Genomic DNA, 14085 nt, shown 5'->3' on the forward strand with positions numbered 1-14085 from the left:
GACCGCTGCTGCCTCTTCTAGACTTCTAGAGCGTTAACTCTCCAAGTTGCTGGTTGAATCCAAAGTGCATGGACTTCAGAGCCAGAGCCTCTCTGAGTATGACTCCTGCTTCTTTCATTAGCTGTGTAATTTGACTAGTTACATAGCCCTTCTGAACCTGTTTCTCCCTCCAAAAAAGAGCAATAATAATACCTATTTCCACAGGTTGTATAAAGAATTAATCAAAACAAAATTTTTAAGTCTTCTAAGAAGTATAAACAAAGTATGCCTAATAAATGTCAATTTCTTATCTTGGTCCCTTCTCCCAATCATGCATTTAGCACTAAATATAAAATATATTACATTAATCATACATATTTTAAGCTTACTCTCCTCTCTTTTAGCCAGATAGAATATTTCTGAGGAACCAAAAACATGTCTAATTCATCTTAGCAACCGTAGTGCCTGACAACTTCTGAGTAACAGGTAAGCTCTCAATAAACATTTACTAAAAAATATGATTAATTTGAGAAATAACGTAAGGCAAGTGGTTCCATAGAGCAGCTCTTCTCTGCAGAGCTTCTCTTACAATTACTTTTATTGTAAAATGTCTTCCTATGACAAGGCAAACTGTATTTTACACACAGGAAAACTAAAATAGATCTAATGAGAATCCCTATTAGATAGTCCCCACTTGATACTTAATACTGAACAAGAGAAAAGTCATTATAAAAGCATCAATGACGGAAAGATCTTCTCTTTGAAGTCAGTTTGAACACAAAAACACTGATAACGGGAACACAGAGAAATAATGACAAAAAGCCCAGAGATAATGCTGCAGCAAGTAATGGCTGCCTTTTGAGGACCTCTTTCATGTAACCACGTGGCTGTTGTACTTCCAAAACGGCTGACACATATTGCTAACTCTACTGACAGATGTTAAGGCAAGATGTTGGTAAAACACATTGTCTGTCCTTTAGGAAATTCTCTAATTTTCAAATCAAGCAGAAACAAATTATAGCTTCTATTCTCTTCTCCAAAGTTACTAATTTCTACACTATTCCTAAACAGAATCCAGTATAACCCACTGGCATAGAGCCAAGGGTAACAGAAAAAAAAAAGATATAACCTGGTATATTGGCATCTGGATATTTTCCTCCAAATACAGAGCAAAGTGCCCTAAAAGTTCAAGTTATTGTAAATTCACTATACAGAGGCTATACAGTTTGATCAGAGAGCCCTAGAGATTGGGTCACCTGGTTTGTTGTAAGAGCAATCTGCCATCACTGATCACATAAACTCAGACAAGTTGATTCCTCCAATAGTCATTTCCTGAGTGGCTACTATGTATCAAATATTATACAAGATGATCGGGATACCGAGGTAAAGTGTTTAATCCATGTTATCCTGGAACTTACAGTCTAGTGTAGAGTCAGACAGTTGAAGACTGTACAGTTGTTTACCAAACTCGTCTTCCTTTCACAGTGAGCATGAAGACAGACCAAATTTCCCAGCCTCCATATAGCATTGAGGACATAGAATGTGAGCAATGAGGTATGTCATACCCAGGCATGACCACAGAAAGCCTCGCCTGTGATTATTGACTTTCTCTCTCCATCTTCTTAGTTGCCAGTTGGATGCAAGGGACCCTGCCGAGGACTCTGATTTCGTAGAGGTGATGGAGCAACAAGATGGGAGAAAAGGCCACCTGCTGAACACTCTCTTGGAACTATTACGTGAACAAGAAAGAAATTCCTATAGTGTCAAGTGGCTAAATTGTTTGTTACAACAATACTTGAAGTGAAAGTAAAAGTTGCTCAGTTGTGTCCGACTCTTTGCCACCCTGTGGACTATACAGTCCATGGAATTCTCCAGGCCAGAATACTGGAGTGGGTAGCCTTTCCCTTTTCCAGGGGATTTTCCCGACCCAGGGATCAAACCCAGGTCTCCTGCATTGCAGGTGGATCCTTTACCAGCTGAGCCACAAGGGAAGCCCAAGAATACTGGAGTGGGTAGCCTGTCCCTTCTTCAGGGGGTCTTTCCAACCCAGGAATAGACCTGGGGTCTCCTGGATTGCAGGCGGATTCTTTACCAACTGAACTATCAGGGGAGCCTTACAACACTTGATCTACCACACTAAAGCATGAACTCAAACCACCTCCAAGACAACATGATACAGAGTATGCACAGCATGACATGGGATACCCAAAAGAGGCAGCCTACCTGAGCCGAAGCTGGATATTGGGAAGGGCTCCTCAGAAGAAGTGCTTAAAACGAATCTTAAAGGACAGTGTGAGACAGTGAGAAAGGGAATAGAAGGATGCAGAGGAGAAAGCATTTGCAAAGTCATGAAACCTTGAGGAAATGGGCTGCATTGGGGAAGCCTTAGTGATTCCTGACAGTATGTATTTGCTAAAATGACAGACAAAAAGCAGAACCTAGGAGATGTAGTAGCTACTAGAAATGATGGATAGGGGAAGAGTAAAAAATAATAAAGAACCATCGAACTTTAGAAGGCAGAAGAGATGGCATTGAGATAGAAAATGCAGCAGAAAAATGTGAAAGAATGAGTTCAATTTTGAAAAAGAAAGAAATTGAGATAGCTATGGAACACCCAAAAGATGAATCAGCAGGTAGTTGAACATGTGGACCTAGAGTTCAGGCAGTGGTATGGACAGGAGAGGTGAGTCTGGGAAGGGCCACGGCACAGGTGCTGGCTGAGGCCAGAAGCAGGGTTGGATGGCTCTGGTAGAATACTCATAGAGAGAAGCCAGAGAAACAGGGAAGGAAAAAGGTAAGTGGGAAAGAGGGGAGGAGCAAGAAAAAGAATATGAGAAAGAAGTCACAGATGCCAAAGACTGTGAAAAAAGCAGTCCATAGTAAGAAACGCTTCAGAGTGGTGAAATAAGAGGACAGCCTGAAAAATGTCCACTATATTCAATTAGGCAGCTATTTGTGACCTTAGCAAGTTCCATTTCAGTATCAGGAAGAGCTAAGTTAAGATGGTCTGGAGAGTGAATGAGGGATAAAGAATTACAGACTGGAATACAGAATACTCTTTAAAAAAAAATCTAAAAAATCTAATTGTTTAACAATTAGCCCAAAGTGGAGAGAGAAAGAGAGAGTTTGTTTCACTTTGATTTTCATTTTTCAAGAAGCAAGACTTAAACATGTTAAAATGTTGAATTCTCTGAACTTTTATTTCTCTGTAAAATAGGGATAATAAGGCCTCTTCTTGGTCCATTGGATTGTTGTCAGAACAAATAAGATGAAAGACGACATATGTGAAAGAGTCTAAAGTTCTACATAAATAGCAATGTTATTTTGTATTTATAAATGTTGAATATATAGAGTTATAAAAGTTAAGAGGCCATTGAAATATGGCTGGCTATAAAATTAATAAAAAATTATAATCAGTCTAGATCTAGAAATATTAAGCAAATGCCTTTTGAACACACACTACATGTTGGCAACCCCAAATCTTAGAGGCTAATGACACAGGCTAATTTTGCTGGACAAATTTCTTCTGGTGCATCTAGGTTACAGCCTGAGTTTCCAGATGTCTTTGTTATACCAGGAAAGAAAAAAAAGGCCAGTGAACTCGGGAAAATTGGTGTGCATTAAATCATCTGGGAATTTTTTAGTCTTATGAGTAGTAGTTTTTAAATAAATGTTTCTGGCATTTACCCAGTTTCGCAAAGCAACAGACTAGCCCCATAATTTAGGTCTCACGACCAGCGAAACCATGGTGAATGGCCACAAGCTGCTGAGCATGTTATTCTAAGGAGTGACTGAAGTATTCTGGGAAGTGAGTTATCCATCTCAGGATTTCCCCCCTGGGAAGACTAACCATCTGAAAGAATATGGCCCAATCATTATTTCACTAGTCACCAAACTTTTAAGGACTCTACAAAGAGCATTATTTTAAGCACTATGCCATCACTGTAACTAGGTTTTCTCTCTTAAAACTTGAAAACAAGTGGTTTCAGCATGCCCCAACTTCCTCCCCTGGGAAGATATCTTATCCCTGTAAAAGAAAATGTCCCTTTCCTTTTCCGCGCACTTTTGAACAACTCTGACTGGGCTCTGATGCCTCCTCAGTTATTTTCAAGGACACAGGGTGCTAATTGAGGTCAAGCAGCTGTGACTCCAGTGCCAAAGAACAATTGTACAGAATACAAAAGTCTTCCTTTACAAAAGATACTAAGGATCTAGTCTTGAGATCCAAATAAACCCTGTTTGCAGTTACTTTTGCATGTTTCTTTTATCTTAAACAGACCGAGCTACAAGACTGAAATGGTGTTTCTTTTATCCATGTTTCTCAAATATTTTATCCTTGATACGTGACACTATTATATGTAGCTATTAAACTGACCCAATGTCTCCAGGTCAGTTTTTAGAACTTTTACCCACTGCAATGCCAAATTTCCTCCCAGGGCTGAGGGTCAATAAAGCGCTTTGCAAATACCTCAATCAGAAATACAAAGAAAAAGACAAAGTTTCCATTGCCCTCAAAATAGACCTTTATAGAAAACTGAATATCTTTCATAAGTTTACCTCAATCTCAAAATAATTTTGTGAAAGTATTGTCATTAATTTCAACAATTAATAGAGTAGAATCCTGAGGCCCAAAGAGTTTTAAGAATATTCCAAGGTGGTATGAGATTAATAGGTATAAACTACTATGTATAAAATAAAGAAGGAACAAGAATATATTGTATAGCACAGGGAATTATAGGCATTATCTTGTAATAACTTATGGAGTATGAGCTGCAAAAACACTGACTCATTTTGCTGTATGTCTGAAACTAATACAATACTGTAAGTCAACTATACTTCAATTAAAAAAAGAACATTCCCAAGACCTCTTAGTTCTTTAGAAACAGATTTATATCCAAGGTCCTCTGCTGCCTCAACTCTTTCCACTACACCATAGATGGCCCCCATCAAGTTACCCACTTTATTTGTATTTCACTTCTCTAGCAACAATGGACGGAGAAAGCAATGGCACCCCACTCCAGTACTCTTGCCTGGTAAATCCCGTGGATGGAGGAGCCTGGTAGGCTTCAGTCCATGGGGTCGCTAGGAGTCAGACATGACTGAGTGACTTCACTTTCACTTTTCACTTGCATGCATTGGAGAAGGAAATGGCAACCCACTCCAGTGTTCTTGGCTGGAGAATCCCAGGGACGGAGAAGCCTGGTGGGCTGCCGTCTCTGGGGTCACAAAAGAGTCGGACACGACTGAAGCAGCTTAGCAGCAGCAGCAGCAGCAACAATGGAAAAAAGTCTAGCTTCCTCTGAAGTCATTAGGAATCTTTGATGAAATGCAGACGTGAATTCAGCTCTCCCTCCAATGAAAATACATAAAACATACTGGTTATATAAGAAATGTTATGGGATCATCGTGGATGTGGAAAACTTTTTAAAGGAATGCACAAATGATGCTTGGAATCCTGAAAAGGCCAAAGAAGTTATTACAAACAAATGACCAAATGTGGAATGGGGGGAAATTCCATGAACAATCAGTATTGTCACTTGACTAGTTTGTTTTTATTCTGGAAGGGCTTCTCTTTGATGGAAAACCCTGGTTTTTTAAAGCGTTTCAAATGAACTCAATGACCAACCTGTAGATGGAGAAGGAAGCCACGGAGCGAATGAGGGATGCCAAAGCCCCCACTTTGGCAGCTTCCACCGCCCCCTCCATGCGGTACTGCACTGCTGCGGAGTAGTTGGTATAAGGTTGATTGTAAACGACGATCTTCCCTTCTGCGTCTGGCCCCCTTCTCTGCAGTTCATCGAAAGAGGTCACCACCAGAACTTCCGCAGTAATGCCTACAAATAAAAGTCATGCAAGATTAACACGTGGTTTCCGATCAGCCAGGTTGAATTGGCACACAAAAGGTCACACACGCTCTATCCACTACATCTGGCAAACTGGTTTGCAAAGATCAAAGTTTCAGAGCCATTTGCTATGGGAGAAAGACTATAGGGGTTAGCCAGTTTCCCAAGAAAGAGAAAAGGCATTCAAAACATTTAATATACGACTCATTAGGTTTTTCAACTCGCTTGACCAGCTGCTATTAAATCACAAATTGCTTGCAAAGATGTCTTTTTTTTTTTTTGTCTCTTTCCCACCCTAACAGGTCATGAGTTTCACAAAATGACACTAATTATTTATTTAAAAAACGCATTTTAGAAAGCTTCCCTTGGGATTAATGAAACACATATTTATCTTTTCATAAAACTATTTTGATATGTGGCTAAACAACATTCATTGACATTATACAAAGGATGGCAATTTATTAAAAAAATTCTTAGGAGCCAATGATTTTCATACTTCCAATTTTTAACAAATAGTTAATGTAACTTCTCCCAAGAGCCACAAAAAGTCAGCTTGTTTTCTTTCCTTCTTTGTACTGAATCCTTTTAAAGAATGTGAAAACTGCCCATGTCTCGATTTATAGGACTTGTTCATTACCAAACATTTCACTATTCTTCACCTAAAAATTCTGAAGATGCTATGTAACTGTTCTATAATCCTCTTGTCTCATTTAGAAAGATGTGACATCTTTTTTCACACCACAAGTCTTGCCCAAATCTTCCTGATTATGACAGGGTTTCACAGCTTCTGAGAAGTCATTCAAAAACTGCCAGACCACTGAGGATTCAATTTGATGGCACAGTTACAGGGACAAGAAAAAAAAAATATTTAGCAACAAAGGCCAGATGCAGTAGCTAAATATAACTATCTAAAGTAAGGAGGCAGGCACCTACTGCTTTATAGCTTCAGCCAGGCAGTCATGAAATATGGCAGTAAAAACCCAAGTATCAACATGGATTATTTGGCACATTTCTTTAGTCCTGCAAACTAGAGAATCAAGTTCTTCTGGAAGCTTAACATGTCATTAAAATAGTAACTGTTACTTGGAAAATCCTTTTTAAATGCACTGCAGTTATGAGAGAATTCTTGCTTTCAACATGGGCCCCACACAATGGACCCTTTGAGCTGGCTGCTCTCCGCTTCTGGTTCCACCATCCAGACTGAATCTGTACCATCGCTTTAAAGTGATTGACTACAGATCTACAAGTATGTCTCCACCAACATTCAGAACTCAGAACTTAATTCATAATCTAAGGAAAGCAATGGACAATTATGAAAAGTAAGGAAGCCACCAGCTTTTTCACATGATAAATATGTGTAAGAATACAAATAAAGGCTTGGCTAGACGGACTTTGAGATTCATAACTTTTTGAAACCTGGAGTTACCTTGAAATTTGACTGGCGTTATTGTTGGCATGTCACAGGAATTTTGTTGATGCTTTTCAGCTGTTTCTAATGAATAACAGATTCGATGGTCCACCCAAGGGGTGTCCCAGCAATGGGGTAATTTTGGCATCTGGATTGGAGCCACTAGAAATGAAGCCAAGTTTCTATAAATTTTCATTGGCCACTGCAAAATTAAAATCATACAAGGGGAGTGCTTCACTAGGGTCTACGGTTCAAGTTCTTTTAACAAATGTGAGTGACAGAGTCCTAATGAGCCAAAACCTAACCTAGACATCAGTCGCCAATGCAGAACACTAGAAGCAGCTATAGGTCAAAATCTATCACCAAGAACTTGCAAGAAGTCTTCAAATTAATCTGTTTTCCTGAAAGCTTAGGGTCATCTCTGATTCCTCTGTCTCCTTCATCCTCCAGGTCCCATCAGTCCTCAAATACTGAGACTCTTACTCCTTAGTACTACCTGAAAGCAGGCCTCTGCTCTGCCACATTACACCTCTCACATCAGACTCTGGTGCCCTTCTGTTTGGACCATGAGTTGCTCCTCTTTCACCTCACCACCACTAGTGTCCCAGCCTCCAGCCCAGCTCCCTCAAATTTAACTTCCACAGAGCCACCAGGGTGAAGGACTCAAACTGCGGAAAAGTCAGAGCAGCCTGTGCCACCATCTCCCTGCCCACCCCCCCCACCCCCTCTGCCCATTACCCGTCACCTCACAGTAACAGTCAAAGCCTGTCTGTCTGTATAGACACGGGCTCCCTTTTATTTTAAATTCAGTCAATACTAAAGTTAAAGTTCCCACTCTCACCACAGCAGTTCACTTCTCAGTGTCTTCGTTCACACTACGGTAGATATGTCTTGTTGACCCCACTCTCCCAACTTTGTCATGTGACTAACACCTATTTATCCCTCAGATGCTGTTTAAGAATCACTCCCTCAAACTCTACACAATATTATGCAACAGCCGATATCGGGAAAGAATCTAAGAAAGAGCAGATATATGAATATGTATGACTGATTCACTTTACTGTACATCTGAAACTAGCACAACACTGTAAACCAGCTATTCAGTTCAGGTCAGTTCAGTTGCTCAATTGTGTCCAACTCTGTGACCCCACGGACTGTAGCTCGCCAGGCCTCCCTGTCTGTCACCAACTGCCGGAGTCTACTCAAACTCATGTCCATCAAGTCAGTGATGCCATCCAGCCATCTCATCCTCTGTCAACTATACTCCAATAAAAATAAAATTTAAATAAGAAATAGAAAAAAAAAAAAAGAATCATTACTTTAGGGAGCATTCTCAAGGCCTCTGGCCTCTTTGCCTCACCCCTCTCCCCCTGCCTCCAGGAAGGCTGGTTAGTGCACCACTCAACTCTTGACTTTCAGAGTCTCCTGGGCATACCCAGGCACTAGACAATGTTGTTGTTTAGTCGCTCAGTCGTGCCTGACTTCACAACCCCAGGGACTGTAGCCCTCCAGGCTCCTCTGTCCATGGGATTTCCCTGGCAAGAATACTGGAGTGGGTTGCCATTTCCTTCTCCAGGGAATCTTCTCAGCTTAGGGATCAAACCCAGGTCTCCTGCATTATCAGGCAGATTTTTTTACCATTGAGCCACCAGGAATGCCTAAGAGACAAGGCAACTTTGCTCATTTATGATTGACAATACCACCTAAGCCGGGAACTCTTCGGGGTCTGGGGCTTTTGCTTTGGTTCATATCTCCTGGGCCTAACATAGTGCTCAGTGTGTGTGTAGGCAGCCAGTCAATAAGCTTTCCTCAAATGGCACTGCTCCACATAAGGGGCTATTGACTGGATCTAAAGCATTTCCATAGAAGTGCAATTTCATCTTTAAAGTTTGAGAGCACTTCTCCCACAATAATTCAGCAGTCTGACTCTCTGACCACCCAGAGCACAGCTGCACAAGAACAACCAAGCAAAAAAGGCCTCGGGGCAGTCAGAACAGAAATATAAATCCCAAGTATAAAAACTCAGGCACTTGAACATAAGGAAGCTCTTCTGCTCTTAAAGCCTAGTTACCCTTATTTCTATAAAATTCTAAATCTAGTGCTTAAACCTATGAACTATGAGAAACAATAAATCAGAAAGAAGAGATAGGTTTGGAAGCTGATAGCAGTACCACAGGGGGAAAAAAAGCAATGTCAGAGACAGGAACATGAAACATAACAAATACGCACTTACTGACGTTTTTGCAGTATCAGAAATGCTCTGTGTCTGGGCTAACATGGCGGCCACTAGACACATGTGGCTACCAGCACGTTATTTTTGTACTTACTTGGCTGCACCAGGTCTTAGCTGTGGCATGCAGGATTTCCGATCTACATTTTGACAGGCAGGCTCTTGGATGCAGCATAGGAACTCTTAGCTGTGGCATGTGGGATCTAGTTCCCCGACCAGGGATCAAACCCAGGCCCTCTGCATTGGGACTGGGGAGTCTTAGCCACTGGACTACCAGCGGGGTCCCCCTGAATGCCTTAAATGTGACTAATGTGACTCAGAAACTGAATTTTTAATGCCATTTCTTTTAATCAACTTATACTCAAATTTAGATAGCCACATGTAAATAATGGCTACTGTGTAGAATGCGTAATCACCGCAGGCTCAGCTATTACGTAGGCAGATGGCCAAAAGCGCCTCTGCTGGCCCCGGGGGGGCTTGCTTCAGGACAGGCAGGAACAGACGTGGCCATCACGGCAGGGCCTCCTACAGCAGCCTGTATTCAGTACCCACTGTTTGGGAAGTCAGGGTATGTACAAAAATACTTAAGCAAGATTTTTGCTCAAAATGAATAAAATAAAACCAGGCCATCCAGAAAACCTCACTCTTCCATATTAATTGTGTTTTGACATGGTACGCAAAGGAAAGCCTTCTGCTCTCCTACACAGCAGGCTGCTATTCTTTTCTCTCCTCTCTGCTCCCTTCTTTTCATGCCCTCGTTCTTAAAACTAGTATATGAAAACCTCAAACATAAAACCATTATCAGATGTCCTGAACTCCTTATTAATAATTGTAACCCACTCCCAACCCCCATCTCTCTTTTCTAGCTTAATTTTTCAATAGCAGTTGTCTGCTTCCAGCTGCTTCTACTACAGTAATGTAAGCCCCATGGGGTGGAGGGGGGGCAGCAGGGTAGAAATTCTTATCTGCCTTATTCATTAATATTATCAAAATGCCTTAAGTGGTACCTGACATGTAATATGTGAAATTTACTCATACACACTCATAGGCACAAATGCACACATGTACACATGCATATACAGAATGAAATAAAGAGAAACCAAAAAATAAGTGTAATAATATCCCATCCATGATCACTCCCCTAAAATGTATACATCCAAGAAACTTACACATTTCTGTAAGTGAGTATAATTGATAAAATAATAATAGTGAGTATCTATTGTTTAAACCAGTGTTCATAGCAACTCTGCAAAGTAGTCATTAGGAACACGGAAGTGCATAGAAATAAATTTACACGACTACAAGGTGCTGAAACTGAAAGTTGAATTATTGGTCATCTGAATCCAAGGGTCATGCTCTTCCTATTAACATCATTGCTATCTTCTTTTGAAATGTAAAACATATCAAAAGAAAAGCTCTGGATTTTCATCTGAACAGGAATAAGAAACATAAGTAAGTATATAAAAAGCTGCCTAAAGTTATCCTTTATTTTTCCTTCATCTTGCTCATACATCAGAGCACTGTTATCACACTAGGTTCCAGTCTTCTCACAGGGGAGCTATGAGGGATGTTTCACTCTAGGACAAGAGTCATCAAACTGTTAGAGCAATGAAAAGAATGGTGGTAGTTATTATTATAAAAATAGTATAAAAAGCCTCAGGCTCCCTTCTATTCTCCACTTCTAATTCTCCATTTCTAATTTTCAAAATTGATTCACTTATTTTTTTACATGCCTCACCCTGTGCATAGTTAGTGCTGCAGTTTTCTTGCAGAGACAACAGACGCTGACTGCTGTGGTGTTGGCTGGGATCATTTATTCTATGGAAAATTTGATACAGAGACTCAAATCTCAGTCTCTTCTGCCCTGATTCCTTCCAAGAACAGTTAAGAGTAGGAAGATAGTGATGTGAGAATTTCATAATCTTTTCTATTATTAAAAGGAAAAGATTACAGACAGAAAAACATGTCTCTGGGGCTCAATTCAAAGTGGGAAGTCTCAGGAAATGGATTCTGATTTCAGAAGACTTAACCCCAAACAGGAATTACTCCAGCCCTACCTAAAAGAAAGCCTAGTGTCTCACTCTTCACCATGTAATCTTATTCCAAGTGTGCTATACAAGGCTACTAGGTCCAGTGGAGTGGTTAGTTTTCCTGAATTCAATTACAGAAAAAAGGATAAAAGCTGTTCTTGGAAATTTGATGTTTTGGCCTGAAGTGGTAAGGAAATTGCAAATTCATGGCACGGCAAATAAAAAGAACTTCAGAACAGTCCTTTCTGAGCATCCATCTTTTGGGGGAGAAGATAATGATTGTGCACCAACCTTTTCATGGAAGAACAAGCGTTAAAGATTCAAAGTCATTGAAAAAATTTACAGCCCTCCTGCTGGGTGGAATTTGTGTTGAGCATTGGGGATAATAGGAACTTTAAGTTCCATTTCTGTCCTCAAAAATTGTATAATCTGGGGAAGAAAAATAGGTAAATAATAACTTTAAAAAGCACAGGATGTCACAAGTGCTTAAAGTACAGAGTAAAATTTCATGAAAAAAGTAACATAAATCAATATCAATTCTGATAGGGGGAAATCTTGCAAGTTTCCCAATAAGATAAACTTTAAGTGGGACTTAAAAGATTTCAGTAGGCTGAAAATAAAGAAAAGGGCATTCCCAGGTAAAGAACAAAGAAGGGAACCCCAAAACAGGTGAAACATCTATTCAAATTCAGTGAATAGGAGATTTCCTGCCAGGTCCCAAAAACAGACAGTGCGACACTCTAAAATCTTCTAATTGTTAACCAAGATATTTATGGACCCCTATCATTCTATGAATTCTAAGAAGACAAGTAGAAGAGTCTCCTTGAAATAATTTTCAGGAAAATACGGTTAAACGAAGCTATTATCTTATGAAAAAGTTGGCTTAAAGCTCAACATTCAGAAAACTAAGATCATGGCATCCGGTCCCATTACTTCATGGCAAACAGATGGGGAAACAGTGGAAACAGTGGCAGACTTTATTTTTTGGGGTTCCAAAATCACTGCAGATGGTGACTGCAGCCATGAAATTAAAAGATGCTTACTCCTTGGAAGGAAAGTTATGACCAACCTAGACAGCATATTAAAAAGCAGAGACATTACTTTGCCAACAAAGGTCCGTCTAGTCAAAGCTATGACTTTTCCAGTAGTCATGTATGGATGTGAGAGTTGGACTATAGATAAAGCCGAGCATGAAAGAATTGATGCTTTTGAACTGTGGTGTTGGAGAAGACTCTTGAGAGTCCCTTGGACTGCAAGGAGATCCAACCAGGCCATCCTAAATGAAATCAGTCCTGAATATTCATTGGAAGGACTGATGCTGAAGCTGAAACTCCAATACTTTGGCCACCTGATGCGAAGAACTGACTCATTGGAAAAGACACTGATGCTGGGAAAGATTGAAGGTGGGAGGAGAAGGGGAATGACAGAGGATGAGATGGTGGATGGCATCACTGACTCAATGGACATGAGTTTGAGTAAACTCTGGGAGTTGGTGATAGACAGGGAGGTCTGGCGTGCTGCAGTCCGTGGGGTTGCAAAGAGTTGGACATGATTGAGCGACTGAACTGAACTGAAGCTATTATCTGCGTGAAAGTTAGAAGAGCAAGAGGCAAAACACTGCTCCAGTGACTGAATTGCCCTATCCACACTGGTCTCCGAGAGCCAGCTCCAATCAAACCTTGTCCGTCTGCCTTGCAAGTGAGCCCGGACCTGACTTCATCACAATCCAAGGAGACAATAAATTCTCACCATTTCGTTTGTTCAACATCGCAGCATGCCGCAAGCTGTCTTTCCACACTAACACTTGAGGACGGGCCGCAAGCAAAGCAGCTTGTCTACCTTGACCTCTAAAATACAGAGTTTGCACGTTTTGTCTTTTGCTGGAGAGGCTACTCCAGGACCATTATTTTTAATCAACATGTAATGTAGGCCACTCAGGTCGTCCAGAGACCCAACTCAGCAACACCCTTAGCCACAGCATACAGCACAGACCGGTCCTTAGCAATCTGATCACTTAGAATCCAAACTGCTTCCACAGCAGGCAAGGCAGTCACACAATTAGGCACCTTGATCAAGCTTAGTGATTATCAAAGGGAGCATTCATAGCCTAGAACATGAGGTGCACTGTGTCTGAATCACAGTTGCTTTGAAACATGGTTGGTCTGAAACATGTCTGAAATGGTAGCCTTCTCCCCAGCCCCTGGTATTTCCTTGTAATGGGGATTGGTGTGGGTGAGCAAGGGCTTTCGCCAAAACCAGTTATCTAATACATCTGGAAAAGTGAGCAGCTGCAAGATACTGTGCACCTTGGTCAGTTTCCAGTGGTATGTAAGGAATAAAATCCACAGGCCTCAGTGACAGTGGAGATAGAGAGGTGAGTTTCTATAGACTAAAACAGGATTTGTTTTAGCTTTGCTGAGAAGGTGTCTTGTTAGTTGCTCAGTCGTGTCTGACTCTTTGTGACCCCATAGACCGCCAGGCTACTCTGTCCATGGTATTTCCCAGGCAAGAATACTGGAGTGGGTTGCCATTTCCCTCTCCAGGGAATCTTCATGAGATCAAACCTGGGTCTTCTGCATTGCAGACAGATTCTCT

General features: G+C 40.8%; 1 protein-coding gene across 5 annotated transcripts in view; it reads right to left on the minus strand.

Moving 5' to 3' along the window:
* CPQ (carboxypeptidase Q) overlaps positions 1-14085 on the minus strand; it is a 561177-nt gene that overhangs the window by 360458 nt on the left and 186634 nt on the right. For all 5 annotated transcript variants that reach the window (XM_027561488.1, XM_027561487.1, XM_027561486.1 and 2 more), the window contains exon 3: positions 5606-5813. In XM_027561488.1, the coding sequence (XP_027417289.1) occupies positions 5606-5813 (208 nt within the window). The remainder of the gene's footprint in view (positions 1-5605; positions 5814-14085) is intronic.

The sequence above is a fragment of the Bos indicus x Bos taurus genome, chromosome 14 (genome assembly GCF_003369695.1).
Source record: "Bos indicus x Bos taurus breed Angus x Brahman F1 hybrid chromosome 14, Bos_hybrid_MaternalHap_v2.0, whole genome shotgun sequence".
NCBI lineage: Eukaryota > Metazoa > Chordata > Mammalia > Artiodactyla > Bovidae > Bos > Bos indicus x Bos taurus.